Genomic DNA, 26,804 nt, shown 5'->3' with positions numbered 1-26,804 from the left:
ACTCTGTAAATACTATATTTTCTTGTTCAGAAAGTCTGCAGTTAATGCATCTAAAGTCCGTCCTCCGAAAATAAGAAATCAATAAAACAAGTAATTTTGACCAACGAAACATTCATTACACAAATGTTTAGATGACTCTCTGTTTGATTTGCTAGTTCTTTAAACATGACGAATATAGTAAAAGGACTACTGTCGCCTATCCTAACGAACTCACATACAGTATAGCCTACTTTCACGCGGGCGTAAAACTACCATTGAGGAAAGAGACGCACCGCTGTGCGTCATTTGATTGAGCCAAAGTCTAGGCCTACCTTCTAAGTTAAACTCAGCATACCACTGTAAAGACTACATCTAGATTCCATTAATATAAGGTGAGCTGAAGACGCAAACTGCTAAATAAACTTATGCGAATAACTCAGAATGGGGAGGAGCCTGGTCGCCAAAAGGGCTGGAGTAGGTACCCTCAGCATCTCTCCTGAGTTAACGGAGCGACAGTGGGCTTCCCATGCGGGGGATGCTAAGAATGACAGGAAGAAAGTGATCCTATTCTGGAAACATCTGGATATACATTCAAAACATGTCTATATGGCAAATGGATATACAAGATTATCATACTTGGACTCATTGAAGATACCAAGGAATCGGGATATAGTAAGTGAGAAAATATATACTTTCATGTTTTACTAATCCTCGAAACTGATTCAGTGAAAACCGAAACCTCATAACTTGTTGAAAGGTCAATTGTTTTGTAAAATTGTATGTAGTAGCTAAACACATGAAAGTAATAAAGCAAAAAATCTGTGTCTTCAGTCAAGTTAATAAAGATATAGAAGCTAAATGTAACGAGAAGTCTTTGTCGGTTAAGATATTGTTGGCGTAACGTGTTAGATGTGTTTGATGTAACATGTTAGAGCAACAAGCATCAATATTAATGCCAGATATTTATTATATTCTAACATACAGAGAGTGGATCGCCTCTTAACAGAATTGCTCCCTGCTTGACTGACCTGCCAAACTTCCAGCATGCCAGTTATAGACCGAGAACGATCGAAAGACCCATGGGACAGCGATGTAAATAAACACTATTCTACCCGAAAATGTCAAATAATATATTCAATTTCCTGAAGAATGATTATTGTAGACATATTTTGTAAGCATGTTTTAATGACATGGTACATCCATACATTTCTACACATACACACAACAAAGACAAAAAAAAGAAATGTCATTGATGGGCCAATGATAAAATGTACAGCTCTTCAACTTACCATGCAAAATGTAGCTTGTCTTATTAAAATTGGATGTACTTTTATCCACGGCAGCAGCAAGCAGTCTGTGAATATCTATTGTTCATGTGTCTTTAAGCAGTTGATATACATAATTAAAATCCACTCTCAGAATGATCTCCTGAAGTGAGAGAATAAAACTAATCTAATTGGAGTTGGCATTATTGCCATTGTGGTTAAATATTGATGAAAACATGGAGCATTTTGGTGAAATCACCCTTTCCCATGTTTGGTCAGGGTCTGCCCAAGCTCCCAGTGCCTGCGCTGAGGGAGACCTTGGACAGGTACCTGAGGTGTGTGAGACACCTGGTTAACGAGGAGGATTTCAGGCGAACCCACAACATTGTGGAGAAGTTTGGAGCCCCAGGTGGTGTGGGGGAGCTGTTACAGACAAAACTCTTGGAGAGGAGGGAAAATAAAGCCAACTGGGTAAATCTTATGACAGATAACAATCCACCATCTCAAATAGACATTTAGTTTTGTAAGTGTGTTTGTATTTGGTTGTGCTGTTTAAGAAGATTATGAATGTTTGCAAGTTTGGGTAACTTTTTATAAAGTAAGTAAATCTCTGTTTCTCAGGTGTATGACTATTGGCTTGAGGACATGTACTTGAACAATAGACTGGCTCTGCCTGTCAACTCCAGTCCTGTTATGGTTTTCCCAAAGCAAAACTTCAGGGCTCCCATCGACTCTCTAAGGTACTGAATTGACCACACTTAGAGTATGCGCCATTCATGGGCAAAGATACATTTATCTGCTAGTTTAAAGTCAACCAGGTGCTCACAGCTCATTGATTTAGTGTTTCAAAGTGTTATTGGCCAAACCCTCTGTGGTTAGAATTCATAGGCTGACAGAGTGTACACAGAAAATCAGCTGTAATGGATGATATTTTGCAGAAATGGTCAACTTTCTAACAACATCAGTGACAGATGGCATCATCACCCAAGGCCAGAGAGACCAGGGAGGCCAAATGCATAGGTTAATGGATCAAGGCTTGTGGTTAGGCTAACATGCTGTTGTGTTTTTGATTTGAAGCCTGGTCCAAAGAGCATTATTCACACATAAGGCCACACAGAATCAGTAAACGCTCATCAAGAGACAGGCCTAATTTGAATACCTTTGATTCATTTTGAATTCTACAGGTGGTATTGATTTTATTGCATTCCTCTAGGTTTGCTGCCCATCTTATTTCTGGGGTTTTGGAATACAAGACTCTACTCGATGGGTAAGCCAATGTACACTCAAGGGTTTCATTGGACATACCATTGAGGCAATTAACAGACTCTAGCTGTATCACCGGAGCTGCAATGGAACTAATGTCTGCATTGTGTGCCTAAATGTGTGTATTTGGGTGTGCATGTATGTTTGTGTGTGTGTTTGGATGTGCGTGTGTGTTTGTGTGTCTTTGGTCGTCCATGTGTCTTTGGGTGTCTGTGTGTGGGTTGGGTGTGTGTTTCACTGTGAGCGTGGTACAGGCGAGCACTGCCAAAGGACTATGCCCGGGGCCAATTGTCTGGGACCCCCCTGTGTATGGAGCAATACTTAAGGATGTTCACCTCCTACCGCCTGCCAGGGACTAAGAGGGATACGCTGGTGGCCCAGGAGAGTAGTGTGATGACTGAGCCTGAGCACATCATCGTAGCCTGCAAGAACCAGGTAAGACAAAAAGAGAAGAAGCAGAGATACTCCTCCTCATTTTAAAAGAGTTTCATTACTGGGATTGAAACAATAGGCACAATCTAATATTAGCTTTGGTGCATGCAACATATTGAATTAGCAGGGTTGTTTTCCACTAGACAAAGTGAAATGCGCAGCTCATCAATACATTTGAACAACAATGTTATCCCACACTCATCAATCTTTCATTTAATTAAGCATGTCCGTGTTTGACGGAAATCAGGTTTGGTCAGAAAACATACATTGGCAACACTTTGATGAACAACCACAAAGACTATAGCATGTATGAGGCAATGAGCGCGTATCAATATAAACTGTCATCAGCCCAACCTTCAGTGTTGGCATTGAAATTACCATAACAGAAGTCTTCCTGCTGCAACCTGAAAGGTTTGTAACAATAAACCACAAATGTATCATAACACTGTTGTGCCCTTGATGGAGCAGCTGCTGGACTGAACAATGTGGGGGAAAAGGACGCAAAAGCAACAGCAAGCCATAACATAATACATTTTAGCTCCAGACCACAGAGATGGATGGGTTGTAGTTGGTGATCTTCGGTTGTAATGCTTTTACCCTAAGATAATTCCCCTCCCCCCCCGACACACACTCATACCTCCATCCCATCTCTCACCCCCAGTTCTTTGTGCTGGATGTGGTGATCAACTTCCGTCGGCTAAATGAGAAAGACCTGCTCACTCAGCTGGAGAAGATCGTCAAAATGGCTGACAATGAAGAGGAACGACTCCCTCCCATTGGCCTTCTCACGTCAGATGGAAGGACAGAGTGGGCAGTGTCTCGTAGTCTACTGATAAAAGGTCTCTGATCCTCATGAATAATGCATCTATTTTTTACAGGTGTAGTAGGTGAATACATATTGACGTGGTTGCCAGTGTTCATCAGAGTGATACCTACAGGGGATAAAATCAAGGGTTGAAGATAACAGAAAGCATGACTTTTGCTTCAAAATGTTTGTGGTTGGGTTCAGAATCTACAAACAGAGACTCTCTAGACATGATTGAGCGCTGTCTGTGCCTGGTGTGTCTGGACACCTCCAGTGGGTTGGACCTGACAGACACCGACCGTGCCATGATGATACTGCATGGGGGAGGAGGTGCCAAGAATGGCGGCAACCGCTGGTACGACAAGCCCTTGCAGGTAACGGTGAACAATGGTCAAAGAAAGGGATTAAACCCTAACGCTAATATCATCCCCAATCATTGAAGGAAAGAGCGTCTATGATGACTTTAAGGATCCCATTTCATTCTTTACTGAAATCCCAAGCAATTTATTAAAAAAGGTACATAAGTGAAGCTCTTTGAAGCTCAACTTTGATTTGGATAAAATCATTCATGTCACCAAATCACCAAATAATTGATAAATTGTGCAAGGTTGTGTGAATGTAAAAACTTATCTAAGAGGGCTTTCTCTCCATTCTGAGTCAGAACTAACCAAATACATTTCATCAGATTGTCATTTAGAATTATCATGGTAAGAGTAATCTAAATTGTCTTCATATTGCTGACTCATTAAAACCATTGTGACCTTTCAGTTTGTTGTAGGGTCTGACGGTTGTTGTGGAGTAGTATGCGAACACTCCCCCTTTGAAGGAATCGTCTTAGTACAGTGCTCAGAGTTTCTGCTAAAATACATGTAAGTTCTTAAGCTCTGATTTATTCTCAAAATACAGGAGATATTGTCAAAGTGAGTCAAGTTAATCTGTTGTTGAAAAGACACTTAAAAAATTGGATAGTGGACTTGAAGGTTGTTGGACTTCAATTAGGTAATTCATGTATACACCACATCCTATCGAGTTATACATCCTGGTCACTCTCTTAAATATAAGTAGAAACAACATAGAAAAAATGTATGAGTTGAAATTAGATGGGATTGATGTTTATGTGTTACTGCTGTCAGTCGGTATAATAAGTGAATCCGTTGGTTGTAGCTAGGATTGCTCTACTCTCTCTGCCTGGGGTGTTTTCAGGACAGTGGTGCTAACGTGACCCTCTGCTGGGTCTCCAGACTGGGGCCTCCCTGGTGTGTGTGGTTGTGTTTTCACATGTATAATAAATAATTAATTTTGAACCTTAACCTATACACTTATTCCAAAAATGTATTGTGGAATGAATGTACTTTGGATTGATCAATTGGATTGGATTTGGTAGAAGGTTTTAAGGTTATGGCTTCTGTCTTCCAATGCCTTTACCGCCACAGGAAAGGGAGCCCATCTAAGATGGTGAGGGCTGACAGTGTGAGTGAGCTGCCTGCCCCAAGAAGACTACGCTGGAAGTGTTCTTCGGAAATCAACAACCTCCTCTCCTCTTCCACCGAAAAACTACAAAGGTACAAAAAAATGTTATACCAAACAAAGACCTTGCAAAGCAAGAAGTGCTAACACTGTGACTATGATATCTTTTTTTTTTTTTTTTTTAGGCTTACAAGGAATTTGGACATGAATGTCCACAAGTTCCTTGGTTATGGAAAAGAATTGATCAAAAAACAGAAGATGAGTCCGGATGCATTCATACAGATTGCTCTGCAGCTGGCCTACCACAGGTAAGCATTTCCAAATCTGTAAGACCACCATGAGTCAGAACTCATAGACCTAATAGTTACAAGCTCAGGAACCTACCATACTAATTAACCCACTCAAAAAAACATAGGTGTTATGGGAGACCCGTTTCGACCTATGAGAGTGCTTCCATCCGTCGCTTCCGGGGAGGAAGAGTAGACAACATACGCTCTGCAACTTCGGAAGCCTTGGTCTTCGTCAAAGCAATGACTGTTGGAAAATTAAGTCTCAGTGTGAGTTTTGAACTTAAATATATCAGTTTTTATCTGAAGATACATGTGTGACTCCTTGTCATTGACCTTGCCATTGACCTCTTTAGGACAAAGAGAAGATGGAGAAGTTAAGAGAAGCTATATCTGCTCAAACCAAATACACTATCCTGGTAAGATTAACTTAATTTATCTAACTACCATTTTTGATAAGCATTGACAAAATGTGATTAAACAGTCACTAAGTTAGTCTGATGCATCATGTTTTTCTAGGCAATTACAGGAATGGCGATAGACAATCATTTATTAGGACTGAACAAAATTTCAGAGGAGCTGAAGATGGAGAAACCAGAGATATTCACAGACAAGACCTATCTCACCAGTAACCAATTTATTCTGTCCACTAGTCAGGTACTACCATCATAAACTTTGATACTATACTACATGCAAACATGTAACCTCGACAAAACTAACTCGTTGATCTTTTCTCTAGGTCCCAACAACAGTTGAGATGTTCTGCTGCTATGGACCAGTAGTTCCTAATGGGTACGGAGCCTGCTACAATCCCCAATCCGACCACATAATCTTCTGCGTGTCCAGTTTCCGAGAGAGCACTGAGACGTCTTCTTCAGCCTTCGTCAAAGTAATTGAGGAGGCACTGTTGGAGATGAAGGATCTGTGCAACAAATTCAACAAGCCTGTAGAGCAGCCCAAGGCCCAAACACTGGAGACACACACACAAACAGACAAAAACTGGCAAAGTAAAACACAAGAGACTGAGCAGAGCACGGTTCCAACACAGGCAGGGGTCCAGGCAAAGCCAGCAGAGCAGACTAAAGTTGAAGCCCAGACACAGACTCCTACACATGGAGAATCAAAAGCTGAGAAGAATATGCCAGGTAAGCCATAGAGACATCCTCAGGATGGTGTATACTTTTCTTGAAACCATGTGGTGTTGTGATGAATAACTGTTCATACATTACATACAAAAAATAACAATTGCACTATATTGCTGGTTATATAGACCAGTAAAATATGTTATATACTTTAAGATTGGTATTTATTGAGGGCAGTTACATGTAGTCAAGGTAAGGTGTCAATAATGTATTTTGAGACGTTGCAATATTGTAGTACATGTGTATTCATGCTGTTAAAAGAAGAATATTATAATATTATAAGAACATCAATCAAATATTATTCAGAAAACACGTTAGAATGTATTTGAATGTGCCTGTGACTAAATGGACCTTGCCTAATCTGATTGTTACTGCAGTTGACGTGTCTTGTCTTGTACAATCAATACAGATGGCTCACTATGAAACATATCTCTATAGATCAGTGGTTTGTTGGAAAAAATAGGTATGGTCACATTGTCACTGCTGCTGATGTACAGTATCTGAGTGTGGAAGAAGAAAATAATTTTATGGTAGGCCTAATAGTAGTAAAGTATTAAAAATGTATAATGTGAGCAATAGGTGTGCTGGTGTTTACTCACCCTATGTTTTATTCCAAGTGAATTGCAATAAATCCTCCCAAGGGATTTGTAAAAAAAAGAAAGAATAATATGCCAATTCCTATTCTGTGCTACTGACCTGTTTGCCAATTATCTCTGTGGTTTGCTATGTCAAATTGTCTTTCTCTAAGTTCTGTTCTTGTCTTTAAATGTTACTGTCTTTGTCAAAAGGATTTGTGTCAAAACAACAAAAAAATATTGACCTAAACAGTACTATGGTACAATACATAAATATATTTGTATACTTGTATGTTTAAAACTGGGTTAACTATAATCTATGGATAGAAGCCATCATAGCTGTCTGAGCATACAGTATTTAGTAAGTGCTGTTAGACTATTATTGAGCAAAACAGGCCAATTATATATTATATATAAAAAGCAATTGTCTTAAAAAGAAGCTATATAGTAAATGTTGATTTTCCCAAAGAATGTAACATTTATTAAGAATATTATATTACTAAATGTACAATCATTAACAATATGCAAAACATAGTTACAGCACTTAAAATGTGTATTTTTGTATTTATTAAATATTTTAGTCATGTGACACTTCATAAAAATATATAAAAGCGTGATTGTAAAGTAACCATGCATTGTGCCATTAAAATGTCTCTATTAATCAAACCAGAAAATAAAGATCCACAGAACTCAACCTGACTGAATCACTTCATTCAAGGCAATCATTTTGACCACATCAGATTTATCGAACAAGCTCTTATCAAACACAAAGACGATAAGTTATTTTGGATACAAAACTGTAACAGGCTCCTCCTCATATGGAACATGAACACAAATCGCGAACAGGCTCCTCCTCATATGGAACATGAACACAAATCATCCATCTCAAATAAAGTGTAAGTTACATTTTATGACAAGAAACAATGAAAAACTGAATAACAACAATTGAGACGTGCTAGTATGGAAGTCAATGATTCACGCTGCAACACTATGCACAACAAAAATATTTATAGTGTTTATCATTCACTATATCAACAAGTACATGGATACTGATGTGTAGATTGATTGCAGTGACAGACTGGGGTTAGATGGGGTGAATGAGAGCCTGGGGCAACTGAGACTGCTGAGGGACTTTAAGATACATTGTGTGTCATATACAATTAGATCGAGTGGGAGAAACACGGAGAGAGAAAGAGGGCGAGGATGTGGGGTAAGTTAAGAAAATGTTCTGTTTGCATCAGAAATACATTTTCATAAGATAATTACAACTGTAATTTATTTAGGCATATGTGAGGCCAACTCTTTCGCCCTGACAAATGCCTTCATGCTGATTACATTATGACGTAAAACAAAAGCCTGCATTGTAAATCGTAAAATATTAGTAATCTTCTTTCACACATTTTAAATTGACCGTTTATTAACTTTCCTAGTTTCTCTGTAGCTTGTAAAGGTTTGATTTGCCTCGTGGTTTCAGTGGATTTTAGCACATTTATTAGGTCAGCAATACTTTCTTAGAGATGACGCATGTGCGTCGTCGTTAAGGACTCCTGAAAATGAAAGTTCAGGCTGCCTGACAAGTAATTTTTTCTGAATGTTTTTATTTTTTCAGCAATGCCACAAAATTCAGTAGTTATACGCTATGGGGCATACGAGTCATGCGGCGTCGTGAAACACAGTACTTTTCGTCTGGAAGGTCTTCAAGGTAGCGTAGCCTACACGATCTATCACTTACCGTGGCCGTGAGCTCTGACGAACATTGAATAATGACTGTATTATGAATGCACTTTACAATACATTTACAATTCTCAATTCGTGACATTTAGAGTAAATCCTTAACTTCTTCCCTGACATAGCTGCTTTGAATGAGTCGGGGTATCAATGTGTTCTACAGCCAACATGTGACTGGAACATGGTGGAGCTGGTAATCAATGGAGAGTGTGTCTACACATGCAACATCAAGCAACTTGAGTTCGGTGAGTTTGTTGGTTGTGAGGAACCAGGTTTACCAAGTTAGAAGCTAGAGGTACATGTGTGGAACTCACTTTACACTGGAGTCATTGACACATTTTACAGTGTTTTCTTTTTTACCACTGAAAGTGAAAATAGTATGTTATCAGATCAACATGCAGTCCTAAGTCATCAAGAGTGAATTACGATTATATTGTATGATGTAATAATGAATAGAGATGATATTGATGCATTATTACAGTACTATTTATTGAGACAGAGCAGAGTACAATGTGTTTCTCATGACCCAACAATGCTTTACCTTATGTCTATTTTAGGAGGAGACGGGAAACTAGACCCCCTTTGCAAGAGGGCACTTGCTGCAGTGAAAGATGCATACTAAGAGAACCTGATGCACTGTTTGATGGGCAGTAAACGTAATATGAAGTCTACAAAGAAAGAAGACTCATTTAAATTTTGTTAAATGACAAGCAACACAGCATTTATTCTTAAAGGGTCAATCAGCAAAGGAAGCACGATGTTAAAACTGTCCTGTGAAATTAAGTAGTGTATTTAATGTCTAGGTATTTGCTCTAAAGTTACTCTACTGATGTCTACAGTGAGCAACTGACTTATCTATAAACTACCAAGTTTATGGCCACAAAATATGAACCATATTTAGTATCTGGCATTACATTTAAATCATGCTACCTTTTAAAATATTATTGTCTCATGTTGCTTAATCACACAGGTTCAACTGAAATATAATAGCTCATCTAACAGAAACCACACACCCATAGAGTATTTGCATCACTGTCAAAAGAAAGCTTTCGATTTGACAGCATGACAACTAATAAACCAGACGGATTTTATTCAAGCCCCTGTGTAATTGCTAAGGGTTTCAGCACGTCAGTCAAACAAACAAAAACAAAACACCCAAATGTTTATGGAGCTCTACTGTGTCAGTAAATATATATATATTCCGGCTAAGAGAGGACAAACACACACATACATATCAGGAATAAATAAATACATATATATACATATATGTATGTGTATGAGTGTTTGTGTGTGTATGTCCTCTCTCAGGCTCCATAGGGTAGGCTTGCTGAGCCTTCTGTCTGTTGAGGAGAACATGACGGGCTGCCTGTCTCTCTGCCAGCTGGCTGATGTCTCCTGATGAAACCAGGTGTGACAACACCTACAGTCATTCACCAACAGCGAGGAGAAACCCTGATATCCTAGATGTGTCTAAACAGTCTACGTATTTGGAATAAGGATGCTGCACATTCATTATATAATATGACCCAGTATGCCTTGTGCGTCTTACGACATTGGAGTGTTAAACTATGGAAACTAGCCCTCAAATGTTACGTTAGTACTAAACGATGCCAGCTAAAGCAGGAACCTATTGCTAAATGATATGCATAGCTAATTTAGATGTACATCAACCTGGGCTCCAAGTCTAACCCATTCGCCATGAGACTCACGCATTTCAGCCATTTCTCACGCAACACCTTGTATTTCTCACGCATTTAAACCATTTCTCACACTGAGAAATAAGGGACTTGTTGCGCTGTATACAATTATGGACGAGGCGCAGGCATACTGAGATGATAGTTATCTCGAGTTGTACAGAGCAAAAAGCCAATCAGGAAACATCACCAGCACCCTCCTCCCCCCTCTAGTCTGTCAGAGGAATCTCAGGGCGCTTTAGAAGTTCCTCCCGTGGAAGAAGCTTAGATTGAAAGCTGTGTCCATGAACCTCTTCAGTTCATTTAGGTGGGTGAGTTTATTCCCTGTAGCAGGGGCTGCTGCAGGATCTCGGCCTACATACCTGGAACACAGAGACATAGGCTGAGGGATCACATATGGATCCTCTTTTGTTCATTATGAGGTTTTGTCCTGTCCCACACTTACCATATAGGTTTCTTGTTGGACACCACAGTGAGGAAACGGGGTTGGACGTAGTCATAGTAACCCATGTTCTTGTGCTCCTCCTGACACCAGACCAGCTCAGCGTTGCTATAGCGGCCGATCTCGGCCTTGACCAGGTCAAAGGGGAATGGGGAAATCTGGTGACACAGAAACCCAAAGATGGTAGCATTGTAGGAGCCACTTATTGATTATTCATCATAGTGCTTTCTTCTGCATTTCTGTATTGTGAGTATGTGGCTTCCCCAGCTCAAAAGGTCTTAATCAAAGGAACAGGAAGAGGGTGTTGCTGACTGGGAACAAACAATGTTTGACCTTGTGGTTTCAGGGTTTTTTTCCGCTGTGCTCTAATGTTTTCAGTTTGTCTTATAACTACTTACATTTTTATTTACTGGTTAATTGATCTATAACATTCAAGTCTGTAATAAACTGGACCTTCATCTCAAACCAATTGCAACCAACAAGTGTCAAGAGAATCCCCAGCCAACACAAAGTGTGACCCAGGAATCGAAACAAGATTAAGATAAAAGGGTATATACAAGCATTAGCCTGACATTTTTTAATTAACATAACATTTTGTGAAGACCATTAAAACCAGAGTTGAGTCCAGTCTAAAATTAATTTAGACTTTTTTGAGAAACACACCTGTTCCAGCCGGACTATGGCTACATCACTCTGCAGGTTGTGCTGTTTCCTTTCTTTGGCCAGTTCATAGTAGACCTTTCCGGTGCAGAAAATGACCCTCTTCACATGACCTGGGCTTTTACTGGCTGGACTCTCATCAGGTATCAGGCGTCGGAACTTTGTACCTACAACAGAGGTTTAGCTTAATGTAAATTACCTGACAGTTACACTGTCTTTCACACTGTCAGAAAACAAAGAGGGTGTGCCTCACCTGTTGCGAGGTCATCAAAGCTGGACCTAGCATCAGGGTGCCTCAGAAGAGATTTAGGCGTGAAAATAATCAACTGCAAAACAAAAAATACATTAAGTTTGATTCCAGTTATAATAAAGTTGTAGGCAGCAGATTGATTCTGTCATCCGTATCTGGATTATGTGGCAGGGAAAACTACAGAGATAAAATTGCTGTGATTTGTTGTCACCATATTGCACTCCAAGACAACATTAGGGAAAATAAACATTTTCTTAACAGTCGAAAAATAGAAATCCTCCACTGTTAAACCAACTGCATCCATGATTTTAGACTACTTTCTTTTGGAAACAAACAATATCATCCCCCATTGGGTCTCTCTCTAATTTGCTCAGAAAGCGACTTTCTCATGCTCCACAAAGCATCACATTTATTTGCGACAGGGGATCAGTTAACTTTAGAGAGTGTGTGCTGAGAACAGAGACTGGTAGGGTTGAAAAAGGAATATGTGAGGGAAGAAATTAAAAACTTGAAGCACGTGTGATGCCGTTAAACATAGACAAATCTAACTTTTGTGATCAACTTTATACTATATAGTGGCTACTCCTATACCATAGGGTTGCTAATTTAGACAACTGTCTCGGGGTTGTCAATACTGATTATGATATTCTAGGATGACTAAAGATAAGATGTTAGGGTTAAGATATTAGTGGATAGATATACAGTAAAAAATTGTGTAGCTGAGGCCTGAAAGAGAGTTTTTCTTTACCGGTTTTCTGAATGGCAGTAGGGTCTGCCTCCGCAGTGCATGGCAGTAGTTAGCCGGGTTGGAAATATTGACCACGATCCAGTTACAATCATAGAGCTGCTGGACCTCAAAGTCTCCATTGTACTCCTGTATCACAATCAAACGTGTTTCTCCAAATAGCCAATCTGAAACCAGTCTGATGCTAAAAATGCTGAACAGTTAGTCAGTAAAAATCAACATTTTCACTTTGCTGTTGTTGTGATGGATACTGTGGTCTGAACAAAAAACAGACACACATATACAGTCTGTAGAGAAATGTTAATTCAGTGTACGCTCTCTCTGAAAGTGGGATCAATATCCCATTAGGTGATGAGTGTCCAACTCAGCAATGATACTGGTTAATGCAGCCTGTGGCTCGAACTGGTCTTTCAGAGTTTTCCGTAAATGTGCACTGGGGGTTGAGGGGCTTATTACGTCTAAGTGTCAGAGCTCAAAATGAAGATGCCTTTCATCTCCAAAGCTATCAGGAGAATCACTTGAATACCCCACAGACCTATTGAGTAGAAGTGTTTAAGCATTGAACACGAACCATGTGCAAATATATGTTTTCATTATTGGAATTATTCATAGAGAAGATAATGGATACTATAGGTTAGAGGTCGTAAGTGTTGTACATACGGGGAAGCGATCAGGATCATCTTTGCTCATCTGTAGGAATCGCTCAGGTCGGGCTGAAGAGTGTTCCGGACCCTGAGGATTGGACAGGGAGATAGGTGGTGATGAAACCTCATGTCTATAAAGCCACCATGAGCCACCATCTCCCAACATTCACTGCACCATAATAAATAGTTTGTGACTTTCTTTGAATATATTTTTAACAATGTAGCATGTATGACTGCTAAACAGCATCTCTGCTGTTAAAGCATATGTGTGGCATGTATGTCAAAGCTAGTTAGCTTGAGCTCTCCCTCCTCACCATCCCCTCCATCCCATGGGGCAGCAGCAGGACAATGCCATTGTTGCGGACCCACTTGGCCTGGCCCGGGCTGATGAATTGGTCTATGATGCACTGGGCTGTGTTGTGGAAATCTCCAAACTGGGCCTCCCACAGCACCAGAGCATTAGGACTGGCCATAGCGAAGCCCAACTCAAAACCTGGGTTGATAGAGGTGCATGAAAACATCATCACAGCCAAGTCACGGTGGTCAAACTTACTTTCGTGGGGTGAGATGACAGGGCATTTGAGTCAGTCATACCCACCCAGAACTCCATACTCTGACAAGGAGCTGTTGCAGACCGTATACGGTGCCTGGTTGGCCCATAAGTGGTTCATAGGAACGCAGAAGCGCCTGTCCACTTCCTGGTCGTGCAGAACATGGTGACGGTGACTGAAAAAAAGAAGGTGGGAAAAGAAGCAAACAAAAGGATTAAAAGAAAATGAAGGCCTTTCTCTGTCTGTCTGTTTATAGTGCATAAAATGCTCATCCTTTATACAGTTGAGCTCTTTGGGCACTCAGAACAAGTGTGGTGGTGCATTTTATTTTCAAAGGATTTTTTCCAAAGATATTCAGGGAAAAACCTTTCATACAGAACCAAAGAAACTACAATTAATTGGAATACAACCAAAACCACTTTTACAAAAATAAGTCGAGCCGCTAGTCATTAGGCTTGATGTGTCACACAACAGTATGTACAAAAAGTAGGAGGGGCGTCAAAATAGCTTCTGGGTGAGGTAGACAAAGTTCTGTTCCAGGAGCACTGGCTCACGACAGGAGCTCTGTATTATCATTATCTGAATTTCTCTGTGTACAGAAAGGAAACTTATTTAACTAGCTTTAAAATAGCAACCCCTTTAAAAGGGTAAGAGTTGCGTTTCAAATGAATTTTGTAGAAGGTTGGACAAAACAACTCAGAGAATTGGTTGACAGGAGGGTGTTCAGGACACCAAGCTGTCCTTACTCGCATGTAAACAAGAAGACTAAACTGGGGCAAAGTGCGATCCGTCAAAGATTCACTCACACAACTTTCTTTACAGACAACCAATCCATGATGAGTATAGTCTTCCTTCCCTTTCATGACTTGTCTCCAGTCATCTTTTGGCAATAGAGGCCAACAGGATTTGATGGAAGAGAGAAGAGGCAGGATTTAACAAGCACTGCCAGTCCACTCGCTCCCAATGTACAAGTCAGCCATCAGAACCAGTCCGATGAGACAATCATTTAAGCCCCCTTTAACATCACTCTAATGATGTCTCTTGTGCACACACAGACTCACACACATGGATAAATCCCATGGATCTGAGCTGAGCTTGTGTAATGATCAAACGTAAAGGGACGTAATGCAGTCATCTCCAGGATATGGTTGCAATTTTTTGCCTGGTATGCAAAGTCGGTGCTTCAAGTCTCTCGTGTTCCTGATTTTTATAAATGGGAACACTTCCTTCTGTTTATCTGAACTCAGTAAGTAATTATGTACAGTACTAATGAATAGGTGTGGGGCAAAAAATCGATTTGCATTTGAATCGCGTCTTCTAGCGATTCATATCGATTCACAAATGTAAAAAATAATATATATTTTTTATATAAACTGCAAGAAAAACAATACATTTCAAGGTTTTGATGCATTGGGATTTTTTTCTTCAACACTTAACTGCCTATCACAGTCAAATAGAAACAAGTAACACTAAACAGCAAACTGGAATCAAATGTAAGTGTGACGGTATGTAACGGACGTGGCCACGCTCCGTTACTACAAGGCGTCGTTCGCCACTCGCTGGGCTCCAACGCACGACCTCTGACTTGCCTAGCGCGACCACTACCAGCTACGCCAAAGAAAAGCTAGCTATTCTTTGACGCGGGTAGCCCATTACATACCTGAGGAGTGAGTTTCCCAGGTTCACACCCCTGTTACATAAGCATATATTGAATCTAAATTTGATAAAAAATTGTGACCCCAAGAATTTATTTGAATCGAATCGTGAGGTACCAAAAGATTCCCACCGTTACTAATGAGGCGAGGAACTGTACCACTTTTTAGTTTGGTTGCTGTTCTATGTCTACTGAAAACGAATCTCTCTGTCACAGTAATCCTTGAATGGAAGACTGTGCCTGAAACCAAGTAACCACACTATGTTGTTCCCTCAGAAACTGCATGGCATAAAGAATATAACAGGACAGCAGAATATTTCTTCAGGGTCTCCTTATAAGCTATGACCCGCTCTCTCCATTGTGCCTCATTTTCTCTTTCTTTTCCTCCCTCTCTCTTGCACACACGCACGCACTTCTTTCCTCCGCCTTCATCAGTCAGGGGAGGTGGAGCTGGGCTCAACGCACCCACCAAACTCAGAGTACTGAGTCCATTACTCTAACCGCTACGTCCCACGGCAACGTAGGCAGACCCAGTCAACTGTGGCACACCAATATGTTGAGTCCCACGGAAGCTGAGATGGAGACAGGGGACCGGGGGGAGAGAATTGGAGGGGAGACAGGAAAGAAAGATGGGGGAGAAAGAAACAAAGTGGAGAAGTAAAAGAAGGTGGAGAGTTAAGTGAAAAGGCGGTGGCTAGCTGGGAGCCAGAAAAGACGAGGGGAGGAAGAAAAGAAATGTACGACAGGTTTACACCAAGTAAATGACAGTAGGGTAAATAAAGAGTAGACAATATAGAAAAGAGGACCCATGTCTAGCTTATCTCCCTGAGTTGTTTATTTTTTTGAAAACTGCTTTTCCTAGCCGGCCACAGAGATAACTTAAGAACATTGTAAAGAAGAAACAGATGTCAGAGCCAAACAAAACAGAGCAGGATAGCCCGTCCATCGTGTTAGGGTGATGTATGGAGCGTGTGCTAAGTGGTGGGGCCCCTGATGGAGTGACAGACAGACAGAAACGACCAGGCGGAGATTGGAAGAGAGAGACAGATAAGACAGGCGGGTGAAAGGGAGGACAGATTTGTTTGCATGGCAGTCCGCCTCTCGCAACACATACCATCAGACAGCTTTCTTTAAGCATCCCCAGATGCATCACAGCAACAATGACGCCATGTGTGAATCATTCCCGAGGGAAGTCGAGAGCGGACTTCCTCTGTCTCCAGAGACATTATGTCAACACCTTGAGAATGAATTCCTAGAATGTGTTTTTTTTTTCTTCTTTTTATTCCTAGTACCCCTGAACCTGAACACAGGCCCTTAAATTGTCAAGTTGTTTGCGTTGGCATCTTGTGTATTTTAAACAAATATACTTTTTATTCGTTCTGCATAGGAGAACCATCTTTCCTCCACTCAGCTCCTTGTGCCTACATATGTTCACTCAGACAGAACCCTTACAGCTGTGCATGTTTCACGCCAACCCAGAATCATAACAAAAAGCGTTCCCAAGTGAGAGGCTGTAGGGTCATAGAAAAAAGGGAGGGTATTTGATTTTTGTTCATGTTCACAGGTATTCACCTAAAGGTTCCTCTCTCCACATCCTGTCCACTGAGGCGAACATGGATGCCATCTTTGAGCATGGAGCCAAAAGCCATGTACTCCCCCAGAGCCCAGTCCATCTGACGATTCTTCACCAGGTCAGCCCGTCCTCGCAGGATGCGAGACACACCTGGAGCAAACACACACACACACACACTACGTGAAAAAGCTGTCTGTGAGGAATACTTTGAATAAAGTGGAACAATGACTACATTTCCACCCATTCATTGGTACTTCCAACTAGTAGTTGCACAGTTTGACAGATAAGTAAAATGAATGGATGAGAGAGGAGCATGAAAGAAAAGATAAAAAGCAACAGTTATTGTATTAGACCACATAAAGTGAAAGCAGCAGGTCTGATTTGACCATCCTTACACCAGCTGTTTTACAGAGGACAGCTGGCCCTGGGCATGGCTGTTTACAAGTCATCTCCTTTACATTTATTCATTCATTCCTCCTTTATCTCCTTTATTTACTCACTGCAGATACTAACAGTAGATAGTGGAGAGCCTAGAGGCGGTGTCCTAAAGAGGCTGAGGTCTGAATGGATGAGGTTTAACACACACAATGAAATACTGTATGTGATTTTACATGTGATCATACATGTGATTAAAACCGAAGCATTATAACTGATTGATAGAAATAATGTCTAGTCACATTTAGTTCAAGATTCTTCAAAAACGCATATTTATTTTATTAATCGTATTTATTGTAAAGACCTTCATTGGTTACATACCACTTAGATGGAATTTTAAGAGGACTAAAGTACTCACAGGACCGCTGAAAAACTCTTTCAGAAAAATTTTCGTTTCGGTTTTGGGGGGGTCTGGGGTCATAGACTGTAACTGAAAGTTCTTGTGTGCTGGTTTATTTAAAAAATAACAATAGTTACCATGACCAGGAGGCAAACTGCCACTTACCGGAGTGGATGGCAAAGTCCTCCAACGGCACAGAGCTAGCAGTCTGGCCAATGTGCTGCAGGACTTCCTCGTCCAATCCTGTTGGAGGATAGGTCATGCTCTTGGGCTCCCCTTCCTCCGTGAAGAAATCTGAACCATTCAGAACCCACATGGGAAATAAGGACATCACCTGCTATGAAAATGTTTAATCAATGAACAATATTATTTGTACTTGGCCAGGGAGAATCCAGCCAAGGACGAATGTGTAGAATCTTCTCATCCTTGGAACTTCTGTATGCCTCCTCACAGATCTTGTCATATTTGGCCACCTCTTCCTGAAAAGCAGATCACCATAGAGTCAGAACAGTACCTTTACCAGCAGTCCATATAGTATATTATAGACATATAGACACAGACTGTCTCTCCACCTTCAAGAGAAGGCTCAAGACGCACTTGTTCCGGGAGTACAACGGTACTTAGGAATGGTTTGCTGAACCCAACGCTAGTTTCCTCAAGGATCACAATGACTCTTGCTTAGACAGTTGCTCTTGTTGGTTAGTGGTAGCTGATTTAAACTGTTGTATTCTATTTTAGTTAATTCTATTTTTATTGCTTTCCTACAGGTACACCTAGAGATTCATGTTGTGTAATTGTAACATGCTTAACTACATGCTCTTATGGTTTCTTCCCTTTAGCACTTATTTTTTGGTTGTTCACAATGTGTACTTCTTGTTTTTGGCTACCCGCAATGCTTTGGGGCTATCTTGTTGTTATTATCAGTGACCTATGCACTTTGTAAAGCTCTCTCTTGGAAGTCGCTTTGAATAAAAGCGTCTGCTAAATGAATAAATGTAAATGTATATTACCATGCAGCCAGCACAATAGCTCCCCTCACAATCACCTTTGATGGAGTGAGACCCTAACACACAAGACAATCAACTGTCTAGGAGTGACAGAAAAAAAGATAAAAAAAGTGATCTGTGCCTTTGTCAACATATGGGCTTGAACAGCTTTCCAATTGAGTGGGCTGGAAGGGGTCCTGGACTCCCATGAAACTCATCTTAAAGAGAGGGCAATTAAAACACCCCATGCTATTGGTGTTACAATTGGAACACTGGGCTGGACTGAGAGTAGAATGAAAAAGAGTACTGGGTGAATCCTTCTTGTTGCGCTACCTTATATAGCCTTGTAACCGAAGAAAACGCAAAGCAGACAGGAAGTCTTTACTACAGGAAGCAAGGTTTGATGGATGTTTGTTTTAAAGTGTTGTTCTGGATGGAGTGGCATTACTAGACCACACTGAAGCCTACATTAACAGATGAGAGACAAGGGACAGCGTGAACACCAAAGTACAGTCTCTCTGTCTGTAAAAGGAATGTAGCGGGGTACTGTAGCCTGTAAGGTTAAAAGCGGAGACCTCAAACTCCTGCAGTGTGACCACGCCCTCTGCGATGAGCTTGTCTGAATACTTCTTAAGCACATGTTCCTGCCGACGGATTTGTTTGTACATGAGGGGATGGGTGAACATGGGCTCGTCCATTTCATTGTGGCCAAACCGCCGGTAACACACCTGCAACACACACACACAAAGACTGATGGCATCCTGCAATCAGATAGAAGAAAGCGGTTTTACCTTTTTTCACCCGCTACTGACCAGGTCGATGACCACGTCCTTGTGGAAGGTGCTTCTCCACTCAGCGGCGACCTGACACACATACATCACCGCCTCGGGGTCATCTGCGTTCACGTGGAAGATGGGGGCATTGACGACCCGTGCTACATCAGTGGGGTACGGAGACGAGCGCGCCACACGAGGGTCCGTGGTGAAGCCGATCTAACATATAAATACATTAAGATATTCCGGAACCCAGGGAAGAGGATGTCCCCATGAGAGAAAATGAAAGCCAAACATACCTGATTGTTGACCACCACGTGGATCGTACCATGTGTGGAGTAGGAGGGGAGCTCACTCAGGTGGAAGGTCTCATAGACCACCCCTTGACCAGCGAAGGCTGCATCTCCATGGATCAGGATGGACATGACCTGATTCACCACAACCAAGACGGGTCACGGAATATGTTACTGAAACATGTTGCTTAATGTAAATGCTCTGTCTTCCAGTACCTTTTTTCCTTGTGTGTCTCCCCTGTAGAACTGTTCGGCCTTGGCTTTGCCCTGCACTACAGGGTCCACGGCCTCCAGGTGAGAGGGGTTTGCCATGAGTGACAAGGTGATGTTCTTGTCTGTCTCTCGGTTGATCCTCTCATGGTACATCCCAAGATGGTATTTCACATCCCCCGAACCCTACAGACAGGAGAAAAACACTTATCACCTAATAACACCTATAATTATGCTACTTAGCAGTTGCAGGCTATGACGTAAGATTACCTCATCTGCAGCTTCCAATTTCGAATCGAACTGGCAGAAGATCTGGTCCAACTCTTTCCGAATCACATTTGCCAACACATTCAGCCGACCCCTTGAAACACAGCAGCGCACGGTCAATGCTAACCTCCAGTGACCCTACTCGTGGATGTGTCCCTAGAGGTTGATGTTGTATCAGGACGTACCGATGAGGCATGCCCATGATGACGCTGTCGATGCCCGCGGCGCTAGACTTGTCAATGATGGTCTTGAGAGCTGGAATGAGCACCTCACAGCCCTCCAGGCCAAAGCGCTTCTCAGATGACCATTTACGAGCCAGGAAGTCTTCAAACCTAAGCCACAAGAGATATCCATCAGAAACCCGTACAGGACAAAGATACGGTACGGCCCCTTGTTATTCTGACAGAGCAGGAGGTGGGAGGACACACTCACCGTGTAGATCGGACCAAGCGGGCCAGAAGAGTTCTTTTCTCAGTGTTGGTAAATTGCATGATGTCAGGAGTCTCAATCTTCTGGCGGATCCATTGGCACTGTTCCATGTTGTTGATGAACATGAACTCCACCCCGATGTGCCCACAGTACGACATCTGAGCAACACATACATTGTATGTTGTACTAATGGGATCAAGACCCCCCCCTTCCCCCACACACACAACACTTTCTATTTCCATTTTTATTTCCTTAAACAGACTCACACATAAACACATACAAATACCTCCAGTCTGCATATGATCTCCCTAAGGGGCAGTGTGGTGTCACCGCCCCCTATGAAAGTGGTGGCGGGCAGTTGGAAGGTCTTGTCCAGGTCTGATTCTCTGAGACCATAGAATCCTGGAGCAAGAGCGAAGACGAGATAAACCTTACAGTGACAGCAAACATAATACTGACCATGGATCAACTATGTTGATAAAGCATACCTAGAGTCCTGCCCAAGCTCAATGTCCCAATCACATCCCAGAGGAGACAGGTGGAAATCACATTACTGTATAGTATACACACACACACACACACACACACACACACACACAGGAGCAAATCACATTACTGTGCGCACGCACACACAACCGGTACTGAGAATAATTTCAGCTGGCCAAATAAGAAACCATTAGCCTTCTGTAGAAAACCTATACACCTTGTAGTAACAATACAAGACACAAATCTGTGTCCTTACACAGACTGATGCCCCACAGAAACAGGAAACACACACAACACACACACACATTCATAGAGAAGCATGCTCTCTCTTTAGTAGCTATTACTCTCCTCTTCGATCGCCTGCTTCTGTCCCGCATCACCTGATCCCCACAGTGCTAAATGAAATGCTGGATGACAGTGGCCAGGGCTGAGATTAATGGGCCTAGGACTCAGATAACATTAGCCTGGTCCGTGTGTTTGTGTGTAGTATGGTGGAGATGACTGAAAATGGCTCGTTTGCCTTTACTGGACTTATACCCCTAGTTCCTGTGCATGTGTGGGTGTTTTGCACTTCACCTGCCTCTGATCGCACAAGTATTTCCATGGTTTATCATCAGTGCAGCCAGAGCAAAGGTTACATGAATAATTTAGGACAAAACAGGAGGAGATAATCAGTGATGAAACAACCTCCTATCATCAATGTGTCACAAAATCCTACCACCTTTGCTCTGGTTGAAGGAAATCCACTCACTGTCAAACACTGCACTTTATGTTATCCTAATTGTCTCATAGTTTGTATCTAGTGTACTAATCAAAAACACGTATAAATAACACAAAGAAGGAAGGAAGATGAGAAGAAGATGGTATGGGGTATTAGAGTCAAACAAGAAAGTGTTTGAGGATGTAAGGAAGTGCCTCCAGAATGGGAACCTAGTCAGCATATCACATAACTTCCCCTTCAGAACACCAGACCCAAAGGAACCCGCAGGGGGAATACAAACAAGAGATGCTAGAAGGAAGCCTGCCGCACAGAAAACAAGAAGCTAAAGACTAAAAAAGAGAGCAACTACAAAAATTAAGTGAACGCGAAGAACAGTTGAATGAATCCTGGGACCAAAGCATCTATTGTTGAAACTTCATTGACTCTTACGAGTCTTTTAGAGCTACCTCAGGCGATGGGATTCTCACCCAGCTTGTCGATGGTCGTGATCAGGTCAGAGGGCACAAAGGAGTCCAGGTCAGCCTCCAGGATCCCGAGGGGATCTAACTGGGCAACGTGGTGACCGCGGATCTGAGGATGCAGTCAGAGAGATATGGAAGGGGTGGGGGGAGAGCGAGACAGCAGAGGGAAGGGGTGAGACAGGGGGATGGGGGTGAGATATATCCAGAAGGGGGAAGGCGGGAGGTGGGGAGAAAAAGAGAGAGATAGATACAAGGGGGAAGCGCATTAGGCTCGTGGGTATTTCCGTGTGTTTACACTGTTCACATGTGCATTTGAGTGTATGTGAATGTGAGGCGAGTCCTTGATGCTTGACGTTTCATGTGTCCTCCTTGCTTCAATTTCCAGGGCCCACATACAGTACTGTTGAACAGCTTGGGGAATACAATGACCCTCCATAGGAGAAGGCCCATATACTGACTTTAACCCCCTGGGGAATTTTCACTCTTTCACACTTACAGAAAACATACTACACGCACACTTCCACACTCCCTACAGGCCTGCAACATGCACAAGGAATGAAACTCTGTCTCTGCCAAAATACAGAATTTAATAAATCCCTCGGATAGTTCTTCTAATTAATTTGAAGGAGAGGGGAAATGTTAGCACCTGCTTTGTTTAAGTAATCTCTTTGATATTTCTATTTTCAAAAAGCACCCAGGCTAAGTAGGTTACAGATAATCTTTCAATTTGCATAACCACATGCAGTGACAACAAATTTTGTATTCCTTTTAATAAGCAGGCATACACATTCCTTGCTGCCAAATTCATATGCTCTGACAAGTCAATTGCATTTTGGATGAGGCAAAGTTCACAGAAACACTACTGGGTATACGCAGAAGACAAGAGCTTTAAGTCTTCAAGCTAGTGATATCATACACAGTTATGAGGAATGGACTGTGATGCTCTTTATACCTTTCATCCAGTGCATGTGCATGTGTGTGTGTTACCTGATAGGCTCTTATGAGTGTGTGTACAGCCAGGTGGTCCTCCACCACCTTCTGTGCCATGGCAGGTGTCTGGGACATGGCCCTACCCTGCAGCAGGGTGGAGGGGCGTCTCTCGCCCACCTCACCAGACGGACCTGATGCCTGGACGTTGCGGAAGTATGTGTCCCAGGACTAAGGCAGAGACCAACCAAATCCATTCAGTCTCCCAAATTTACATACACTGTATAATAAATTATCAGACTTACATCTGTCATTTTACCTCATGGACATTTCTGTGATCCTCCAACCAGGCAAAGTACATTTCCTCCACATAACTGGATCTGCTTGCCACCGCAGAGGGGACGACAGACCCAGACGAGCAGCCTCTCTTGGGTTCATACCCACACCGAACCACCCCTCCACCATGCAACCGCAGCCACTGTCGCCCACCACCCTTCAGGACCCCTGCCAATGCTCGGAACTGACTCATCTTTGAGGACAAGAAATGGAGGCTGAAGACTACACAGTTCCCCTGCACAATGAACTATCATGTAATTGATGAGTGACTTATGGTTTTGGCCAATGTCACATCATTGATCAAAAACAACCAAACATCAATAGGCCACATAGGCGTCATCCTGACCTAGCTGACCTGGACGATGAAAAACGACTAAGGGATTTTATTGCATAAGAGTTATCTTAGTCAACTCGAACCTTTGAGACAAGTGATTACAAAAAGTTTGTTATAGGCCACTGTAAATAAAAGTGTGTTATATTTTATATCAACTATCATACCCCTGGACAAAAAAGATTCTTACGCAGACGTTAGCATCTTAATTTCCGCATGAAAGTGTCCTACTCTGCCTGCGTTGCAACGCACCCAGTGCATCTGTTAATGCATCGGTCTAGGCTATTTCCATTTCCTACATCACAAACAAAAAGGCGGTTGTTCGAGGGTTTATTAAGTTACCCCTCAACAAGGCGATCTGCAGATGCTATAAGCAAATACGAAGTCTGCAATAGATAAAAAGAGCACGTAATTCGATTACAGAACCTATTGCATGCCTACCGGTGCTCCCACCTTTTCCTCCAGAACAAAACTTGAAGGGGAATGGGTTGTTTTTGTATTGACCTCTATCAAGAACAAAAACACTGTTTGATTCTGCGTACTAGTGCGTTGCTCGGAAATCCTAATCCCTTAACGTCAAAATAGATCCTTATAATCTTCTATATCCGTGCCATGACGCGGTGTCAACTCAATCTCGACACTGACATATAGGCAAATAGCGAGACTTATTGACAATTGTAACTGTAAAACTACGTTTACCTTATGGCAGAAACTCTCTTTTACTCTACTGTCATCATGTCGTTAGAGTCAGATGCTAGGCAAAAGATATGATGCAGGTGTCACACAACCGCCGATCCATTTGGAGGCGCAGAAACTGATGGCACGCCTCCTGTGTCAGGTGATGCACGGTCACGGCGCACAAGCTACTGCAAAGGTGACGACCGTCCAGGTAACCTGGTTGAGTGCATTCGCACACACACGCACACACACAAAATACAAACGCATACTTCTTGTATTAGGACTAATTTAGATCAGATACGAATATTAGTTGTCCTTGCATCATACATAGCCTACCGCTACTAATCATTTTACCAACTAAACTTGTATAGAGACCAAACATGAGTCATGACGAGTAAGTGGTTTCAGTCACATTGATTGATGACCATCTACCTTGAAGGGGGTTTATGGTGTAGTATAATTGCCCGGCTCTTTCTACCCATACCCTCCCTCTCCCCACTCCTCCTCCGCCTCCATCCCTGCTCTATCACTCACGCTCATTGGCAGCGGAGGAAGCGGAGGCATCAATCTTCACACAAACACTGGACTGGCTGGATGTTGAGTGGCGAAACCTTACCAGCCGTGGGAATCAACATCTTGAACGATACAAAGGACAAGATCCACAAGCCTGTGCTCACAAGTGTCATTGCCTACCATGTTCATAGTGGGGCCAGTGGTGGACTGGGGGGTCCCACTGGTCCCTGGGGGGGATAAAGCATGATGCAGTGCCGTCTGGGTGCCTTGCCAATGGATATTTTATTTTTTTGCGCACAAATTATAATTATAATATATTATGTAATAAAAAAGTGTTTTTACTGTTGATGTCCCTGTTTAAGCCGATATCAAACTTACGTCCCTGAACTGTACATATAGTGACTTAAACAAGGGAGGACTGTATTGTGTGCATTGTATTGCACACTTACTGTACACAGCAGGAAGTGATAGAAAAAAAAAGTGATGAGTAGCTCTACGAGGGGCCTGTGCCCCAGTGGAGCTTCATGTATAGCAACAACTCTGTGCCCCACCATATGCAGCTGGTGCCCTTTTAATTTTTTCCACCCCTGCCCCTCAGATAGCCTGTCCATTATAGCCTGCCAGCTCCTTGTATTATATGCCGTAGCAATACCAGAAATAAAAAAACAAGGGGATGTTTTCCGATTATAGTGAAACATTAGATTCACATTTACACCTGAACTTGATGCCCGTCAGAGTCAGCGGCAGTTCTCATTGTGACCCACGGTTGCTGAGGTCAGGCAATTATGAATGGAAATGACATTTTGTTGTAGAGATTTGTTGGCTGACAAAGATGGAATGAATACTGGTGGGTTTGTGGCGTTTTATTAATAGTGTTGATCTGAAAAGGGCCCAGTGCCTCTGGCTAAACCCAACATACAGGTTTCATGGAAAATGACTCTACTTTTGGCATAATTACTTTGCTACGGCACAAAACCAAGTGTTTAATGTTACAACAATTTTGTCACTTTTATCATGGTGAAACCTACAGTAACATTATATTAGCCACACAAACCCTATTCATGTATTTGAGATATAAAAAACGTCACAATTTATATTGTAAAACATACACGCTTACAATAAGAGTTTCAAACGGGAAAGGTCATGGCAATACCAGTGTCATAACTGCACATAATAGAGCTCATTTTAGCAGTGAATGCTAGCAGCAACAGGATGTTTATTGTATGAGCAGTGTAATTAGTATAATCTCTTGCTCATTGACTGAACATGACTTTTGACAAATAAATAATCAGCTTACCCCACTCAAGACACGCCATATATAAGGGAAGCCAGGCTAACATGTTTCAAATACCAAAACCATTAAATAAAGCATATCCCGTTGGACAGCACAAAATGAGTCTGATATATTTAGAAACACATTATTGGGTCAGATATTTCAGATGCCCCAAATGGGAGTGCCACC

The 26,804-nt window shown here is 41.9% G+C and overlaps 3 protein-coding genes across 5 annotated transcripts; 2 read left to right on the top strand and 1 right to left on the bottom strand.

Moving 5' to 3' along the window:
- The first annotated feature begins 482 nt into the window (after positions 1 to 482).
- On the top strand, positions 483 to 7,065 carry chata (choline O-acetyltransferase a). Of its 2 annotated transcripts, XM_047029594.1 has the most exons (15): positions 483 to 651; positions 964 to 1,071; positions 1,524 to 1,715; positions 1,866 to 1,984; positions 2,458 to 2,511; positions 2,762 to 2,942; positions 3,601 to 3,778; positions 3,949 to 4,118; positions 4,513 to 4,613; positions 5,178 to 5,306; positions 5,397 to 5,519; positions 5,627 to 5,768; positions 5,855 to 5,917; positions 6,018 to 6,155; positions 6,238 to 7,065. In XM_047029594.1, the coding sequence occupies exons 2-15, from the start codon at positions 1,024 to 1,026 to the stop codon at positions 6,652 to 6,654; spliced, it is 2,055 nt and encodes a 684-aa protein (XP_046885550.1). In that variant the 5' UTR covers positions 483 to 651; positions 964 to 1,023; the 3' UTR covers positions 6,655 to 7,065. The 2 variants fall into 2 exon arrangements, with proteins under 2 accessions (XP_046885550.1, XP_046885551.1); XM_047029595.1 differs by having other exon boundaries at positions 483 to 1,071.
- Positions 7,066 to 8,084: 1,019 nt separating this feature from the next.
- On the top strand, positions 8,085 to 10,034 carry c11h10orf53 (chromosome 11 C10orf53 homolog). Of its 2 annotated transcripts, none has more exons than XM_047030091.1 (4): positions 8,085 to 8,425; positions 8,825 to 8,917; positions 9,069 to 9,188; positions 9,501 to 10,034. In XM_047030091.1, the coding sequence occupies exons 1-4, from the start codon at positions 8,419 to 8,421 to the stop codon at positions 9,563 to 9,565; spliced, it is 285 nt and encodes a 94-aa protein (XP_046886047.1). In that variant the 5' UTR covers positions 8,085 to 8,418; the 3' UTR covers positions 9,566 to 10,034. The 2 variants fall into 2 exon arrangements, with proteins under 2 accessions (XP_046886047.1, XP_046886048.1); XM_047030092.1 differs by lacking the exon at positions 8,085 to 8,425 and adding an exon at positions 8,544 to 8,711.
- A 462-nt stretch (positions 10,035 to 10,496) lies between these two features.
- Positions 10,497 to 24,940, bottom strand: ogdhl (oxoglutarate dehydrogenase L). Its single transcript, XM_047030090.1, has 23 exons — positions 24,851 to 24,940; positions 23,804 to 24,013; positions 23,545 to 23,715; positions 22,564 to 22,666; positions 21,176 to 21,291; positions 20,893 to 21,047; positions 20,646 to 20,792; positions 20,464 to 20,554; positions 20,200 to 20,379; positions 19,990 to 20,118; positions 19,730 to 19,909; positions 19,493 to 19,645; positions 18,308 to 18,410; positions 18,097 to 18,225; positions 17,156 to 17,306; positions 13,977 to 14,104; positions 13,693 to 13,871; positions 13,395 to 13,466; positions 12,738 to 12,863; positions 11,993 to 12,065; positions 11,743 to 11,906; positions 11,083 to 11,237; positions 10,497 to 10,999 (listed from the first exon to the last, which is right to left on the bottom strand). The coding sequence occupies exons 2-23, from the start codon at positions 24,011 to 24,013 to the stop codon at positions 10,876 to 10,878; spliced, it is 3,039 nt and encodes a 1,012-aa protein (XP_046886046.1). The 5' UTR covers positions 24,851 to 24,940; the 3' UTR covers positions 10,497 to 10,875.
- Positions 24,941 to 26,804: the final 1,864 nt, after the last annotated feature.

This window comes from Hypomesus transpacificus, chromosome 11 (assembly GCF_021917145.1).
Source record: "Hypomesus transpacificus isolate Combined female chromosome 11, fHypTra1, whole genome shotgun sequence".
In the NCBI taxonomy this organism is placed as follows: Eukaryota; Metazoa; Chordata; class Actinopteri; order Osmeriformes; family Osmeridae; genus Hypomesus; species Hypomesus transpacificus.
Note: the sequence above shows the minus strand (reverse complement) of the source record. Positions and strands in the feature narration are given on the sequence as shown.

Coding starts and splice junctions, on each gene's coding strand:
- chata (XM_047029594.1), top strand. CDS start 1,024: ATGCCAGTTATAGACCGAGAACGATCGAAAGACCCATGGGACAGCGAT. Junction 1,985..2,457: donor GCTCCCATCGACTCTCTAAG/GTACTGAATTGA, acceptor GCATTCCTCTAG/GTTTGCTGCCCATCTTATTT. Junction 4,119..4,512: donor GGTACGACAAGCCCTTGCAG/GTAACGGTGAAC, acceptor GTGACCTTTCAG/TTTGTTGTAGGGTCTGACGG.
- c11h10orf53 (XM_047030091.1), top strand. Junction 8,918..9,068: donor TCGTCTGGAAGGTCTTCAAG/GTAGCGTAGCCT, acceptor TCCCTGACATAG/CTGCTTTGAATGAGTCGGGG. Junction 9,189..9,500: donor CATCAAGCAACTTGAGTTCG/GTGAGTTTGTTG, acceptor TGTCTATTTTAG/GAGGAGACGGGAAACTAGAC.
- ogdhl (XM_047030090.1), bottom strand. CDS start 24,013: ATGAGTCAGTTCCGAGCATTGGCAGGGGTCCTGAAGGGTGGTGGGCGA. Junction 21,292..22,563: donor CACGACCATCGACAAGCTGG/GTGAGAATCCCA, acceptor CTCTTGCTCCAG/GATTCTATGGTCTCAGAGAA. Junction 17,307..18,096: donor GGACTTTGCCATCCACTCCG/GTAAGTGGCAGT, acceptor TGTTTGCTCCAG/GTGTGTCTCGCATCCTGCGA.